The sequence below is a fragment of the Lissotriton vulgaris genome, chromosome 1_1, assembly GCF_964263255.1.
Source record: "Lissotriton vulgaris chromosome 1_1, aLisVul1.2, whole genome shotgun sequence".
In the NCBI taxonomy this organism is placed as follows: Eukaryota; Metazoa; Chordata; class Amphibia; order Caudata; family Salamandridae; genus Lissotriton; species Lissotriton vulgaris.
The window spans coordinates 456,548,261-456,566,507 of NC_141685.1; the positions used below are offsets into that span (position 1 = coordinate 456,548,261).

At 42.5% G+C, this 18,247-nt stretch overlaps 1 protein-coding gene across 1 annotated transcript in view; it reads right to left on the reverse strand.

The window, feature by feature from the left end:
- Positions 1-1,887: 1,887 nt before the first annotated feature.
- Positions 1,888-18,247, reverse strand: part of LOC147747344 (uncharacterized) — a 59,990-nt gene continuing 43,630 nt past the window's right edge. Inside the window, exons 3-4 of the mRNA XM_086953651.1 lie at positions 5,514-5,644; positions 1,888-5,417 (exon numbers count right to left, since the gene is read on the reverse strand). Of these exons, the coding sequence (XP_086809777.1) occupies positions 5,391-5,417; positions 5,514-5,644 (158 nt within the window). The 3' untranslated portion in view covers positions 1,888-5,390. The remainder of the gene's footprint in view (positions 5,418-5,513; positions 5,645-18,247) is intronic.

Genomic DNA, 18,247 nt, shown 5'->3' on the forward strand with positions numbered 1-18,247 from the left:
AGACCGTGGCTGTGCAAATGCCACCCCAAACACTCACGTGGTAGTTTCATTTGTTTAGGAGTTCTGTGGTTGACCAGCAGGCTATCTGGTGGTTTAAATTCGCATGTTATTATTTTTGGTAGGCAGAAAAATAGACTAAGAAAGTTATGCTTTTTGCATCCGTGCCTGTAAATAGCTGTGCATGTTCCTCTAACACAGTGGGTCATGCAGTTTGAACAGTGGAGACGGTCACTTTAAAACGTACAATAACATCTTCTAGCAGCAGGACTGGAAGGAGAGTGAGTCAATGTTAGTCACTTTTCAAAGAACTCGTGAATTATGTGCTGTGCTTCTTCATGGAAAAATATTTAAACTTCCTCTACCAGTTTCTGCCCAGAGACCACTCAGAGTGACTGAATAACATGCACAGTAGTCATTTGTTTTATCGGGGACTTCCTTTTTGTTTTACAAATTCCTCTGGCTGCCAGAATCCTCCTCCTACTGAGTAAAAACTTGGCACTTTCAAAAGAAACAGGGGGTTTGCCCAAGAACAGAGACAATGATTCATCCAGTGCAAAGTCCTCTCAGTATGCTTATCAAAACTACAAAATAGAACCAGCCATTCCAAGGAACTATTCAGTTCTCACCGAGTCTCATCCCAAGCTGCACAGCGGCTCCCCGCGTCGCGCGCAGTGGGACTCCTTGGCAGGCAGGGCTTAGAGTTATATTCCCCTGCCCAATCACACAACCCTCTCTCCTCCCCCACCACACCTTGGGGGACATGAATCTGTAACTCCAGGGCATCAGAACAAACCCTACCGTTAGGTTATTTCCAGGGTGCTGTGGGTAGGTGTGGGAGGGGTGCTTTAAGGATTTAAATCCAGGACTCCTCCCCTTTGACGTTATGGTCCTACCCACAGATCATTAAAAGGAAGGCTCAACAGTCAATCATGTTTTTGCCCTAATCTACACACTTCCACAAGTTTGGTGGGCAGGGTTAGGTTCACTGGCTTTCAGAGCTGCAGACATGCTTTATTTAGCTGGCTTCTGTCCTAGACAAGACAGTTCCCCTAGATATGATGCAGAGAAGTTACACCTTCTGTTGTGTAAGTGTGTAAAACTTGCTTGGCCCAACCGTTTCAGAGACTGCAAGATGTATGGAAAAACTAATGTATATAAGTAGCAGGTCTGGCTGACCCATAGCTTCACCCTCTGCTCACCAAGTAATAAGGCGAGATTTTGCCACAACATCTGCCAAGTAAACATCTCCAGTGCCTGCATGAGTCACTGGTTCACAGAGCGGTACTTATTGCTTCTTGGCACATTTGCTGTATGGGACCGGTGAGTCACTGATTAATGTTTGTAGTTAAAAATAAAATAAAACTACTGAGTTTCAGTAGTCATAATCGAAAATTAATTGTTTGTAATACCAACTAATAGATTACATTCAGTTTGTAGGAAATACAGATTTACACACATAGCACATCATGTAACTCAATTTCAACAAATTTCATTTAGTTATTAGGATTTCTATACCATGCAAATTCACAGGCTTTGCAAAATGTTTTAGTATGCATTAAACCCATTTTACAGCTCGGGCAAGCATTTCCAACTTGCAAAACAGGCCTTGCGACCGGTACAACCATAGCAGGAAGGAGCATGATCTGGGTATTCCGACCTAATTGCGATTGCAAGTGGTATGTATCAATGGCCTCATTCTGCCTGGTACACCTACCTCACTGTGACTCGTGGTGGCAGACTCTGGTGGAGGAGGCAGTGGCAAGGAACACTGACAGCTTCGAAAACATACGCTTTGAAAATGTAAACACAAGCATGGTGGCGTGAGGTTCCTTGCAGAAAACATCTCCATGTTTTTAGCCAATAACAAGTGTGGTGGGGGGTCACAAATAGCAACCAGCTTAATTAATATTCATTAGGAAGGTTGTTCTGCAACTTCTTGTGGCTGGAGACATTGTGATTCAGTACATAAGATACATTGCAAAATGGAAGACTGGTTGCCAGTGCACACTTTACGACAAATCTTATGGTCCATTGAGCTTTATTTGCACTGTTTGTTTCTTAGCAGTAAGCATTGTGTAGTTCAATTGTAGGCGGTCAGTATGACACAGATTGAACTGAAAGCACAGGCTCCTTCAAAAGTCATCTACCTACCTAATTTCATGTTTAATATAGCGTGAAAGTTAACATAAATGAGTCGTCTACGGAGGACGCAGCAGGTAGATAATCACTTATTTAAAGGAAGATTAGAGAGAGCGGTAGATGCGGGAGGTGAAGTACCAAAGGTTTTAGTGGGGTGAATATGCAGAGATGAGTTTGGTCTAGGAGGAGAACAGAGAGGTATGTTAGAGGACAAGATAGAGAAATGTTATTGTGAGGAGTGAAGGAGAGATGGGAAAGGGATCAAAAAGGCAACATCTCCCGATCTGCCCTAACACCTCATGATGGTAGGGCAAAGTTCAAGGGTGAAAAAGACTAGCCAATAATTGGAATCACAGAAGATGAGAAAGGCAAAATTGAGAGTTGTTGTTAAGTGACATAAGGAAACAAGAAAAGACAAGCCAGCAACAGCGAAATAAGAGAACAAGCAAAGGGATGGAGAGAGAAAGTAGAGGAACAAATATGAAAGCATTTACATTTCAAGGTAGATACTAAATGTGTGGATTTGTAATCTTTTTCAGAACTAAAGACAGTCTATATGTTGATGGAGGTCTTTCAGGCAGGGTTTCCAAAGAGATGGGGCTGACCTTGACAAAGTTTGGGTTGCAGCAAGGTTGTGTGTGTTATGCAAGCATCCTGTGCCCAGCCACATCAGAAGATAGGTTCATCCTGTCACAGTCATAAAAACAGCTCCAAATAATCTGCACTAATACATAGGACCAGCGCATTTGACAATAGCACATTGTATGTGCATGGGTCTTACACAACCACAGGACAAAACACTGCCAAGTCTGCTCTTAAAGGTGACAGCAGATCAGGGGCAAAGCCATCATTAGTGCAACACATGCAATGGAATTGAGGGCCAAATGTGTGTTCAGACGATTCACCTCATCGTCTGTTGTTTGCTACAGAAGAAGTGTCTCAGGCCCATTTACCTTGCTTTGATCAGGACTAATAGCACCCTGGCTGCCCTACAGTTAGTCATTTGAGTGTACCTGTGATGAGCAGATTCACAGAAACTGATGAGCTATTGTTGGAATGTGTGACTGAAGGAAGTGGCCTATTTAGGGTCACCCGGGTCACTCACGACCACATCTCAGCCTTCCATACCCAATGAAGAGTCGGTCAGACAGTAGAGAATACAAACCAAGTATATATTTATTCAGATAAACTAGAGTGGAGCCCTGTCTGCCCAGTCGCTTGGGGGTATTGCAGAGAGGACTGACTTCAGCAAACATAGCGATACATTATGTACATTTCTGAACCAAGGAAGGCCCGCCCATAATGGAATTTTCCAAGCAGGTACAGCTAACACAAAGAAGTACAGTAGGATAGGTTTTGATTCTGAGGCCGGGCACACAGTATCTTCTACCCAGAATCACTCTTTCCGTGCGGGCCACTAGACTAGTGGGAGGAGGCCTCTATCTAGTGGGAAAGGTATGCGCTAATAAGAATAGTGTATTCAAAAGCAGAGGAAAGCCTAACCTTGGAGAAATGAAACTTTCCACAGCCTGCTTCGCGAGGGATCAATAAGCAGCTAATGGCATGATTCAAAATAACAGCTAAACATAAAATAGTGCCACAAATGCTAACTCACATAAAACATTGCACAAACAGAATAGCAAAAACATGTTCATTTCACCATGAGCTAAGGGAAAGGATGCATCTCACCTGTATTATTGGATCAAGGCACCAAAGAGAGCATATCAAAAGAAGCATATAAAGGAGTTGTAGCTAGATGACCTACACCCGACAGGTGCCAATGTGACCTCAGGTGGTATTCACTTACGATGTGCATCAATGGTTTGCATAGGAGGATGATGCTGGTAGACATTCAGATATTATAAACATCTTCAGAAGTCACATTTGCTCCTCACAAGCCATCCTGTTTGTGTGGGCTATCTACACAATTAGAGAAGGTTACTAGACCTGATAAAACTCTCCAAAAGAATCACTCAAAACCATGACATGACTAACCAATCTCCTTCACAATCTTTCCCCAAACTTTTCATGTTTGCTAATGTTTTATGCAAGTTTACTGACCACAAGGGCCACCCTAGAGCAAGAGCCAGGGGTTTCAATAGCTGTTTTTCAAACAATGGCTCTTGAGCTATGTTCACACAGTACACAACTAAATAAACATTGAATTAAATCAGAAAATATAGTGGAGGGGACAAAAACTTGATATTAACATAATATCACAAATACCCATGTACATAAGTGATTATATAAATACATTTATTGAAAGACAAAGGGCACTCAATACACTCATACTATACACTAAAAAACATTTGACATGTGGAAAATCAAAAAGCAGAGGGAAATATACATACAACAATTGACACGGTACACAATCAAACAATAACGTCCTCTTGAATTTAGGCCATGTTAGAGGCGTTGATGGCGTTTCACCCAAAGTTGTTTTAAGGGTCATCATCAGGACAATGGACTTCAAGAGCGAGAAGCGACCACTTAATAAAGTTTCTAAAAAAAAGTCAAAATGTACGTGGGTTTTAAAGGTAATAAAACAACTCATTTTTGATTTTTTTCAGGCTTTATCACCACCGAAAGTGTGCCCAAGAATCTTTGGAGCTAGTGAGATAATCAAGATAAGATTTTTAAAAGGATAAGAGTAGAACCAATAGCCAAAAATAGAAAAGTGAAGTTTAAAAATAGAGAAAGAAACCTTAAATTCTTCATGTGCAAAATACTCCTCCTTTTTTCCGACCAACATTTTTTTTTCTTGTTTAAAGAGGTTTTGTTGAGGGGGAGTCCTATAACAAACAGAAAGGGCCTAATAACGTTTCTAAAAAAATGAAAACATGTACATGAGTTTTAACCCCTTCCATGCTGATGACGGCCCCTGGCCGTCATGCATCACGGTGGGCGTGTGCTGATGATGGCTGGGAGCCGTCATGACCACGCCCGCGATCGGAATTTGCCGCACAGGCGGGGAATTCCGGCCACAGGCTGGGGGTTAAAGGTAATAAAACAACTAATTTTTGATTTTATTCAGGCTTTATCACCACCAAAAGTGTGCCCAAGAATCTTTGGAGCTAGTGAGATAATCAAGATAAGATTTTTAAAGGGAAAATAGTAGAACCAATAGTCAAAGTAATTTGAAAAGTGCAAGTAGTTAAAAAAGGGAAGTTTAAAAATAGAGAAAGAAACCATAAATTCTTCCTGTGCAAAATACTCCTCCTTTTTTCCGACCAACAATTTGTTTTTCTTGTTTAAAGAGGTTTTGTTGAGGGGGAGTCCTATAACAAACAGAAAGGGGTAGACAAATTAAAATTGCTGCCATCATTTAAGTAGATAAAGACAAGGTCAGAAGTTAATAAGACCTATGTTCATACCTGTTGGTGTGGGAGTAACACACTAAGTATAAACTCATCAGTGGAAAAGTCAACTAAAGATGCCGGTTGAGCAATATACAGCCAGGATATATAAATCTTTGCAACATCCAAGCGTTGAGGTAATTTATTTACTGAAAATGAAAAAAAGAAAAAGAAACAAAAACTCAGTACAAAAAAACTACTGCGAAGTCTTTCAGACAATTCATGAGGGCTGTTTAGTCAGAATTTTAAAATTATTTTAATTGAATCATTCAGAGAAACTAATGTCGACAGACCGTGTTAACGTTATTTGGAAATGTAACACGGAGTGTCATGCCAAAATTCGATTTGAAAGGAAATACTCCTCTTAATGTGTCCGATTAATCCGCAAAAAGGTAATTACAATAAAAAAGTGCTACAAAGTAGTCTCCTGTGGCGATTAACATCACCAAAAAGATTTATTTAGCGCATAAGTTAGAAAACAAATCCCTGATACCACAAAAAAGCGATTATTAAACGCATGAGTATAGAAAAAGAGTCACAGACATAGAGACTCAACAAGCAGCTAAATCACTGTGACGCTGTGCCAAAGACCCCTATCCCTGCTCCAAGCGAAATCACAAGTCTGCGAGAAAATGAGCAGACACACGGGAACATTGAGGTCCTGAGTGAGAACAAAGGCAGAAAGCCCAGCCACAAACCCTCAGCTTACTTGAAAAACCCTTGTGTGCAGTGTCCCGTCCTCCAGCAAACGGCAGGCAAAAATGAGCAGAAAGATGTAAATACTACGCACGGCTTTTAAGGCGTGCCTTCAAAAACATAGAAAGCGGACTACTCAGAAAGTCGGCTCTTTATCGTCATACCTATCGCCAATCAACAGATATATGCTCATATGTAAAGAGCCGGTGGCGTTTATGCAAAGTTCCAAAAAACACTCCCCAAAATTAATAAATATGACGCTCCTAAAAGACACTTATAAGTAAAAGAAGTCTTCTTAAAGAAAGTCAAATCGGCCGCATAATGGCGGCCATTTTGGAACAGTTCCAAAGACAGAAACAAAGAACTGACCCCCATCACCAAGATCTGTTGTGGTCTACAACAAACGGAGAAGAAAAGAAAGTGAATTTCAACATACCAATTTACATAATCATTTAAGTTAAAAAAAACAGGTAAAATAAATACCCTTATTCCATGCACATACCATTCCTTGGTCATCTATACATTCTTGTTAATACAAGCTGCTGGCTCTATGAGAACCTAGTAAAATCTTTCTTCACAGTTATATCAACACAATACCGAATGTAAAATGTATATCGCAAATTTAACAATTTTATAATGATATTACATCACCGAAGCTCAAAAATTACAAGTCTAAATGACAATGGTATATATAAAATAAGAGATGTATCAACATTGTTTTAATCAGTATCATATTATTCAATGTATTCATTGCTCTGATTAAACAGTGCAACCGTACATACTTCAAGGCTATTGAGCGACAGTAATATATGTGACATTAGATGTTTCACACATTCCCAAATTACTGAATTTTACAGTCCATTACTCCAAATGAAGAGTACAGCCGTACCTTCTTCAAGGAGATTCAACAACATTAATATATGCATGACAATAATATTTACACATACCCAATCAATATTTTACAGTTTATTTTTCAGTTGGATAGTACCGCCCTACATTCTTCAGGACTAATACACATCAGAATCAGACGTTTCAGTATGTCCCTTTCTCTAGTTGAAGAGTACAGCCGTACATTCTTCAAGACTATTCAGTCCCTTATTGATGCTATCACAGCAGAACATCCACCGGCCTTCTGCTTGGTCTAGCATTCTTGCAATATCACCACGCCTATTTGGACGTTTAATTACCTGCCAACGCAACTCTGATGGGGTGTGGCCATGCTCCAAAAAATGTGCCACCAAGAGTGAATGTTCAACTTTACATCGGATGCGACTTTTGTGCTGAGACAGTCGACTCTTCACACGTTGTATGGTCTGACCGACGTAGACAAGACTGCACGGGCACCAAATCGCATACTGCACATTTTGTGAATTGCAGTTAGTGTGGTCCTGCTAATCATATTTGATATTACCATGTACAAACTGTTTAGTGTTAGTTGTAGAATCTCACATTAGACAGTTCCCTCATCGGTAATGGCCCACAATTTTATTGAGGCCCCATAGAGTAGTTAAATTGGGGGATCTCTTAGAACCGTGGTTCCCAAACTGTGCGCCGCGGCACCCCGGTGCGCCGTAATGAGGAGCCAGGGGTGCCGCGACCACAATGTGGAAAAGTGAAGTTTACGTTAAATAGTCGGATTTAAACCCATGAAATAAGAGTTTTTCTTGTGAAATTCAAAGAAAGCCCGGGCTTCGGGGCATTTCCGTGAGAAGGCCTCTTTCATATAGCTGAGCCTAAAGGGTCTTTAATACAACAATGCCTTTGATGGGCCAAGTGTTTCATCTCCTGCAGGCGGATTTCCAGATAACCCTCCTAGAGATGCTGGGGGGAGGGCGGGGGTTGTGTCCCCTGGTGTGCTGGTGGTTGGTCGAGGCTAACGCCTGCCTTTGCACTAGAGCTCGAACTTTGATGCCTGCCTGTCACCGAGAGACCCTGATAAAGGCCCCATGCTCCTTAGAGGAAGCTCTTGCTCCCATCACTTCTCAGGCAGTGCTGAATCGCCCTCTGTCCACAGGCTACGTACAGAGAGGCCATGGGTGAGAAACAAATGTCACTTTAAAGGAGTTGTGTTTAACTGCAGAGATTAGGGTTCCCCATCTGGCTGCATTGTGTGATCCTGGGTAAGTGACTTTATTTAGTTCCAACAACTAGTCACTCAAATAAGAAGTGGGAAGCATATTTGTGCGTGGGGGAATACCTGATTCCAGCGTTCACTTTCCACACTCCCAGTGTTCTTCGGCGATTGGCCGATACTGACTGGGCAACCTCTTTCAATGAAATAAATTCTTTTTAGAGGGCGTAATTGGTCACCGTTTCACGTGTGATTATCACTTAATCGCTTTCTCTATGGGTACCGTTGTGTGTCTGAAATACTAAACTACTCATTCATTCACTTCACACGTTACTTACGCCTCCTGCTCCTCCTATTAAATAATCAGTAGACTAAGTTTAGCTAGGATTTTTTTTATAGAGTTTTGTATAGCGTGAACTAGACCCGAAGGTATCAGGTATCAGAGCGCTTTACATGAGCACCAATTTTGTTACAGATGGACACCTTCATTTTTGTTAGGCTCAGGGAGATTAAGTGATATGCCCAGAATCATAGGATGTTGAGCGTTGATGCCGCGACTCAAACCCGGTTCCCCAACTTCGAGGTCGACCGCTCTAGCCACAAGGCTACATCCTCTGTTAGTAGTCCATTTGTTTGAAACCTTTTGACAAGGAACCTGAAAAGCCGAATATATGTGGCTGAGTAGGACTAACAAATCTTGATATGCCTCTTGGTCTGGTGCACCCAACAGTGAACAAAGGGGCGCCTTTAGTCACTCATCATGAAGAGGAAGTCTTGTACTAGAATACTGTCTCCAGAATATCATCTGGCATAAATATTGTCCTATATATTCTTTACAAACATATCGCCACATTGGAGTTAATAACAGAAAACCTACACTCATTAGGATATTTTTGTAAACAATATTTTTGTATCCGATATAGTGAGACAACGTCAGCAGATCTCTCTTCCTGCATTTTTTTGTGGTGTGGGAGGGACTGGGTTCACTTGACATCAATGTCCAGCATCCAGCAAGAGGATTCAAAATCAAGGCGGACCTTGGGGACTTCCTCAACGGTGAACCTCTTTGTAGCCTGATGGCGGTGGTTGGGCTGCACCAACACCCACCTACCCAGGCTCCCTAATATTTTGACAGCGGTGGTAATAAGATAATCTAGTCTTCTTTTTCCTGTTATATATGTTATTCTCTGCATTGAACAGTAGTAGATGGGTACAGGGATTACTGAGGGGGGACTGACTGACCTATTTGTATTCAGTGCTTTATGCTTTCAAGAAGTTGGGGGGGGGGGTTTAAGTGTGGCTTCTCAACTTTCTATCAAGGGTAATTTTGATAAAGAGATTTATTTTATTTTATTTATTTATTTATTTTTAGAGTTTTCTATAGCGCGAACTTGAACCGATTAGGTTATGAGAGCGCTTTACATAGCACCAGTTCCGTTACATGTTATCACAGCAGTTTACATAGAATCAGTTACGTTACACATTTCAGGAACTTGAACCGATTAGGTTATCAGAGCGCTTTACATAGCACCAGTTCCGTTACATGTTATCAAAGCACTTTACATAGAATCAGTTACGTTACACATTTCAGGAGCACGTTTCTTTTTGTTCTAGTGAGTAGGGTTATCTCTTCACACGGGGTAGGGATACACCTGGCTATATTCCAACAGTCACACAGGCGACTAGTCGTTACAGCTATAACTCTAAACACAGGGAGGGGATACACATGGATACAATCTAAGAATCACATAGGATACTAGTCATTAGAGTTATCTTCTATCTACACAGGAGGGATATGACTGGAAACATTCTAAGGGTCACATAGGGGTGGTAGAGAGTACAAAGGTCCACTGCAAACACTAGTGATAAGAGTCAACTACATACACATAGGAAGGGATATGACTGGTTAAACTCTAGGAGACGCATAGGAGTGGTATATGGTGTAAGGTCTTCAGCGAATACCAAAGCTTAGCATTATTGCAATCGGTCAAAGGTCTACTGCATACACTAGTGATTAGAGTTATCTCTATATACATAGGGAGGGGATATGACTGGATAAGCTCTAAGAGTCACATAGGAATGGTATATGGTGAAAGGTCTAAAGCAAATACCATTAATTAGAGTTATTACAATAAGTCAAAGAGCAGAGTTCCATAAGTGTGGATGCAGTCACAGCACAAAGGGAGGGTGGGAGGGATGCAAGGGTATGGAGAGAAGGGGAAGCACAACAGGGAGGAAACATTTGAGGATCATCCACGGGGAAAGGGGTTAAGGCCAAGGGCATGGTAGGAGGGCTAGAGTCCAGAGAAACTGTCCGAAAACAGCAGCAAAGTGTGGGTCAGGACAGAACAAAAGTCCAGAAGTCCAGGAGAGAAGGTGGGAGCCCAGGTGGGAGATGAAGCAAAGGGAAGAAACATTTGAGGATCATCCACGGGGAAAAGGGTTAAGGATGAGGGAGTGGGAGGAGGGCTAGAGTCCAGAGAAACTGTCTGACCACAGCAGCAGGGTGTCGGTCAGGACAGAACAAAAGACAAGAAGTCCAGGAGAGAAGGTGGAAGCCCAGGTGGGAGATGAAGTTGGAGGCCAGCCGCAGGTGCGTCGCCATCTTGGAGAGCCTGCGGTCATCCGGCTCGGTGGGCGTGAGAGTGTGCAAGGTGGTGGAGGTGTTGGTGCGGTCACGCGTTGGCCATGGGGCGCTGCCCAGGCATGTTAAGAGCAGGCCCCGCGTGGCGGCTATCTTCGCTCTGTGGTCACTGGCGGCCGCCATCTTAGGTCCAGGCGAGTTGCAAGGAGGGTGGTGCGAGGGGGAGCCGCCGCAGCACTAGGGGCCAGTTGTGCACCCCCTGCCCAGGTATGTTAGCGGGAGGCTCCGCTAGGAACCAGCGAGCAGCCAGCGACCCTACCTCCCGGGTTGTTGTCGTCGGGTGGGCACCTCACAATAAGGCACTGCAAATGTCCGGTAGATCGTAGGGGTAGATGCAGGCGAGGGTCACTGCCAGGGATCCTTGAAGAGAGCTCACCCCCGCAGGTATGAGACACAGAGAGAGTTTGCGGGGTCGCCTATGGGAGAGGCAGTAAGCGCTGGGGCCAGATGGTCAAGTAGAGGCGCCGACCGATAGTTGCAAGTCACACCCGGCCGCCATTTTAAGGTCAGGCAGGTGTGGGAAGGCAGATTGTAACCGGGGCCGCCCCCGGTGTCTTGCCGCTACAGAGGCCCCCGGAGACTATCCTCAACTAGAGGCAGCCCCTGCGTCCCTCAGATTTCGCCCGTCAAGCGTACCTCCCACAGAGAGTTGAGGTCATCGGCGCTCTCATCAGGGCTCCGGCCGCCATTTTGCCCGCGGCCGTCCTCTCCTCGCGTCTCCTCACAGATCCCGCCGCTACAGCGGCACCAGGGGCGATCGGAGCAGCCCCGCAGGTGCCCTGCACCTTCCGCTTCCTATGGGTGCCGAAAACAGCCCCCGGGCCACTGGGGAACCGCCAAACCAAGCTCCCGAGCAGCGCCGGAGCCGGGAGCCGAGATGGATCACGACTGCCCGGCTCGGCTCCGCCCCCTCAATTCAACTTTAAAACTAAAACAAAAATCGCCAAGAATGCAAAAAGGGAGCACAAAGCTTTGTGTAAAGATTTAGTACGATACAAAAACAGCTATACCAAATTTAGATACAGTAAATGTCATTCAGTAATTCACTATTGTATGCAGAAACTGGTCTGTGCTGTGCGAGTTTAATTCTTTGGTTAAACGAGTTAACAGGTGAAATATAGTACACAAGTTCTACCTCTGTTGCTGTGTTTGGTTTTTATTATTTTTGGGATACGGTACCCCAGGCCGGCAGGGTACACCATGTGGCTCCCTGAAGACTGGGTGTCAGACTTCAGCAAATATGCTTTTCAGCTGCTCACACTGCTTGATAAATCAAACCGCTGAGAACTAAATGGGTTTTTATGCATATTCTTTGTTGGCATTCTGTGCCTGCCACAGAGGAGGGTGGAGTAAATATGAACTTGTTGAAGTGCTTTATGCTGTGTTGTGCTTACAGAAAATATCGTTGTGCAATTTACAAGTGGTGTTCATGACTAATGGCTTTTAATTTGTTTCAATTCAATTCAAGCAACGTCCTGTTGAGCATCCTTACAATGTGTCTCTGTCTATTATTTCTTGCTGGGGTCCCCGAACCTATGGTTCCCGCAGTTTAATTATGGTTGAAGGCAACAACATTGCATGACGTGAACACACCATTACTGGGGCTATCTTCCTTTCTCTTTTAAAGATGTTCCCTACTTTTTTGGTCAAAGGTAAAACATGTGTAAGTGATATTCTGCACGTCTGTGTATGTCATTTTATATACACTAATGATTTTGATACATGGCCGTGAAAACATTCACATTGCATGTCCCTGGGGCGCTCTATATTTCCACCCTCCCTTGTACCCTGGGGTGGATGGCAGCCGGATTGCAAAGGAACTCTAGAACTCCTGCTGCTCCTATATAAGAAATGTAAAGCCTTGCACTTATTGGAACGGTAACTTGAGACTATGACATGTATATTTAGCAAAGCAAAAAACTGTCCGTCTAATTTAACCGCATCGCTGCGGCGGCTTTTCGCGCTGTGTGCGGTGTTTTTTAAAATACCTCGTTACATGACGAGCTCAGCTCGTCATCAGCATACGAGCGCCGTAGCTGATGACGAGCTGAGCTCGTCATCAGCTTCGAAGGGGTTAAATGTGCAGTGCTATCGGGAGTATATCCTTCACACACTTCAATTAAAGGTTGCTTCCGCCTTTGAAATGTGTGGCAGGAGAAAGAACCACCCTCCATGAGATTCAAATACTTCACCCGGCCCAGCATTACCTTTGAACTTCTCCTTTCCAGTGTTTGACCCATATGGACACACACCAATACATAGATATTGTCGGTCTGTTAGCAACAGTGAGATACGGCTAGACTTAGCCATCGGGAAGCTCTCAGTGCTTTGTGGGAGTCCAGCAGAGTACGTTTAACTGCTGGACTCTTGTGAGACTATCAATCAAAAGTATGCAAATCAGTGTATAGGACATGTTACATAAGACAAAGGATAACAAGGGGTGAATTCACATGTCATCCATATTGGTAGGCAGTATAGTTGAAGAGTACTTGGTCTGGATAAGCACAAACTCTGAATTTAAAATGTAACACAATGGATTGGGGCTCTCTTTAATGACAAGAACAGATTTGTACACAAGTGAACCCTTTTCACAACATTAGAACCCATATGTTCTAATCTATACCTTGAAGTCTGCCAGCAATTCTTTGATGACAGATATTAGCTCACTGTAAACTGCAACTAACAAAAGGAAGTGCCTGAACACTTCTAGAGGCCAGGAACAGGGCAGCAGGTGTTTTTTCGCCCCTGTGCGAAGTCAGCACCCGGTGCAGTGGCACCAGTCGCACCGCCCTAGAGTCGGCCCTGCCTTCACTTTTATGAGTGACGCTATATTAAATGCATCTGAGAGAGAGTGATTATGGAGACAGTTAAAGGGTATTAGGAAGGGAATCCGTGGCGGAAGTGGTCATTGGGAGGGGGGGGGGGCCAAAACATTATCACACTGGGCGCCACCAGTGCTAAAGCCGGCCTTGCTGCTGTGCAACAGACTCACAGAATGAACAACCCAGGAATCCAGCACCGTTTTATCATTTATACCCGCGTACTGATTAATACATTTCTGAGCCTGCAAAATGGTACTGCGGAGAATACGGACAAGTCAGCCTTCCAAAGCGGCATTTATTCCTCCTGGCACAGTAAGTAGCCTTTCTAAATTATTTTCCAACCATCCATGACACTTGTGTCTTTAAAGAAAAGGGTATCAATGCCTCAGTTTTTCAGCCCTAAAGATGTCCCATGCATATGACCGGCTGCAGCTGGAGTTAAAATATTTGATACTTTCTACAGCACCACACATAGGGAGCAGCTCAATATCCGCAAGCCACAGTGTTATTTCTTTAAAATAGGTTACTCAAGTAAGGAGAGTGTCTTACAGTTTTTACAAGAAGAGATAATAATTCCTGCTCACTCTACTCCTGTGGGACATACAATGACTTGAATATAAGCCAATCCCGCGCCGTTATGAATAATAATGATGGTGATACAGGTGTAAACTGGAGGTTGGGCAGAAGATCGAAATGGCATTTGTTGCATGGAAGCATATTTGGCTATTATTCTTGTATTGTTTCACACTTAACGAGTTTTTATTAAACAACTGTTATCTTCTTATTTTGTTACAAATATTATTATAATACCTTCATTGCATTCCAATTAATTTAAGGAAGACAACAGGAAGTCTCCCGAGGTTGGCTTTGCATTCCCCACACCCCCACCCCCACCCGCCCACCGGTAAAAAAATGATGGTAAGCCACAGCCAACTGCCAATTAGGTCAAGGGAGCCACGGGTCAAAAAAGTTTGGAAACCACTGTCTTAGAAGGTAAATCAGCTCTGACAAATGGTCATGTATAATTTTTTTTGCAAGGCTGCTGTGTGAGCATGCACTAAGTAATGATTAATTGCAATTGTTTCCTCTCACATTTCTGTATGCATTTCACCTTTTGTTTCAAACAGGCATAATAACTTTCACCCAGAAATAGCCACACTAAAATCATCTTAGTCCAAAGCATTTTCAGGTTTCACAACAAGGTGTGCACTTATTGGCGGAGACTCTTAATCGCCTTATTCCAATCAGATCCTTTATTGAATTTTGATTCACTTAGTTTTGAGGCTGTCTCTTCACGAAGGAAAGGTCACATCTTAATGAATAATGCACCCAACAACTTGTATACAAATTCATATATTGAATAAGATACCTTGTGGCAAATATAAAATATAATTTTTTATACTATAGAGAATAAGAGATGGCTAACAGAGCTGATGAATGATTCTAAAGTGCAATAACAATTACAATAGTTTGTTAAACTTACATTACAATTGAAATGGAAGAAAACGTGTGTTTATCAATCAAGCAATGTGTTAAAATTAATGGATCAAAATCAACATGATTAATAGTTATCATAATTTTACTACTTTTTGAAATGCCCTTTGACATAGTTCAGGTACGCCTCTCAGAGAATGTGGATGGTCAAAGAGTACCAAAGGTATGCCAATTTCTTTGGTGACAAACTATAGAACATCCTCCACAAAGACCCTATCATTTAACAAGCGATCTCATTCCCAGTTCTTACATTCTCTCTCGGTGCATCAGCCATTTTCTGACATGCAAAGAAAAACATTATGAATTATACCCAACATAGCGAATGAATATTTGTATTATACATACCACTGCTGTACGTAATCCACAAAAATGTTTTGTCGCTAGCAGCTATGATGCTCTGAGAGCCTTCTAGGGAACTCTTGTACAAAGACATAACAGGAATTGTTTACGAGTCAAACATGGTTTATGCCTCCTCAAGGGACCAATGGTGCCCTAATTCTTATTTTTCTGACAACTTTGGCATGTGTCAATACTCAATAATTGTTTACAGATATTTTAGCAGCCTTAAAATACATCACTTCATTTTAACATACTCCCTGTACTTTGATGACTGCAATTATGCTAAATTGTTGGAAATACATCTATGATAGCAGCTGCAATTATGCTAAATTGTTGGAAATACAATGTGCTTGAAACACTGGTTTGTGTTGCAGAGTAGACCATCAATTTTTATGCAACAGAATGACGAATTAAGTTACTGCTTACGTTTTTACCAAGATGAGGCATTCCTTAACCTGTTAAACTTTCTACATTTCATTTGACTGCACAGAAGTTTTTGCAGCTCTTTTTCAATTACTGACCTTTCAAAGAAGAATATATTTGAAAGAGGATGGATATTCATATCAATGTTTTACCAGTTTATGCCACTTCCTTAAACTTAAAGAGACCTTATCCTTTGATTGAGATTCACAGACTAATGATTATAATGAGACAAATTCTTACAACATTTCGCTTTATGAATGCTTCATAAGTATAACAGAATACACAGAGTGGGACATCGGCCTTCTATCTATAAATCCCGCCTTCCAATGTCGCATTCACTAAAGTATTTGCCAAGAGTATCGTCAGGCCTCGTGTAGAGTATGCCATTGAGTGAACACCGCTGTAAATTGACAATGATCCAAGTCTGTCAAACACGTGGCTCCCTGCTCTATTTAGAGTCAGAGGAAGCACCAGGCTTACACTGGCGGAGTCTCTGCTGATTCTGAGGGTGTAAACATTTGATATGGTGTCCCGTCCACAAGGAGCTACCAGGTCTCAGTGCCTGTCACACCGGCTTACTGGGGATAGGACCACTTTCAGTGATTTTCCCTGCTCATTGGAACATTTACTTATAATTCATAGAAAATAACCTCCCACTTTGGGAAATTCTTTTACTGAATGAACACAAATACTGCCACTCAGGCGCTTTAAACATGGCATGTGCTTGTCAAATCGCCAGTGTGGTAAGAGGGAGCTGCTGTGTTGGTGGCTCTCTTCACAGCAAAAAATCTCTTCCTCACAAGCATGGAAACTCTGAATTGGGCAGACGATTCTGAGCCAGAGCGGTGGAAGCATATCTGCTTACCGGGTGGGGGTCTGTCTTCCAGGTCTAAGGGGCCCTTCGACTCTAAGCTTTCAGATACACATAGGACAAATAAACAACAAATAAGCAATATCATAACCATTGACTAGAACGCGTCACTTGCTTACATTCTTGTTAACGTAACTGATCTTGAATATACAGCGGAGCAGATAGAAAAGATCTCCCTTTCTTATTAATAATTCCCAGTTTTTCTACAAAATTCACAGGACCTCTCCAGTCGTCATTGACCATCCACACAAGAAATACACTCCGGTTAACTGACAGATGGAATGGTTCTCTATTGTCATTTGTTATGTAACGGACTGGAGCTTCAGAAGTTAGACAGTACTGCGGTAGCAGAGCGAAGCACAGTGAAAAATGTTATAAATTGTCACTGGGGAGTCCTTCAGACATTCAGCCGCTCCCCCGCATGAGCCTCATAAAAATAGTTGTAATAATCAGTATGGGGAATCTCCTTCAAATGGCCACAATTGCCACTTAGAGATTTGTATCTGTAGGTGGTACATACAATGACATCATGTGTATTTGTAAAGCGCACGTTCACCCAGAAGGGATGAACAGATGTTTATTGTTACGTAATTCACTGGAATTCCTTTTGTTGGTCTCAGAAGGATGAAAAGCTGAGAGGATAAAATTGTTTTAAGGAGAATACAATCAGTTATTGGAAACTACCTCCGTCTATGCAACATAGTATTAAAAATAAGAGCCAATTTCTTCCTTCATGTATTACTCTATATAACCAAGAGCACCCTGCATTAACAACACGGATCAGATAATACGGTAATGGGCTCAGAGGTGGTGTGGGATTGTCAGCCGATAGTACGTACAGCGCTGTTGCTCAAGGGCGCATAAAAAAATCCCAGCAGTAACTACTGTACTGAATGGGCCTCCATGTATTATTAGTAATTCCTGCATTCACTCTTGCCCATAGCTACTGCTGCAGATCTCCAGTGTCTTGGTGTGCAAATCTTGACTGCTGCCAACGAGGTTGCAACCCATCTTTGCTTGTGGTTAGGGTACCTTGCAACGCATGCTACAACGTGTAGGATGGCCAGATGGGCCAAAGAAAGGTAAAGGTTAATTACTTAGCAGTCATAATATTCCAAATCTCTGATCAGTATTGATAGTTTAGTGAAACGTCTTCGTATATGTAATGGAAGAAAATCTACAACAGAATGAGCATAATAATAGCCTACTATGCACGGTTCTATGGAGGGCCATTAGAAATTGTGCAACAACTTTAAATATTGGAATTTCAGTCTTGCTTCTCTTGCACATTGATCCTGATATCTGAGGAATGTGGACTGTTCTTGTTCAGTGAATTCATAGTGCAGTATTATTTGCCAGAAATGCCTGTATATATATATATATATATATATA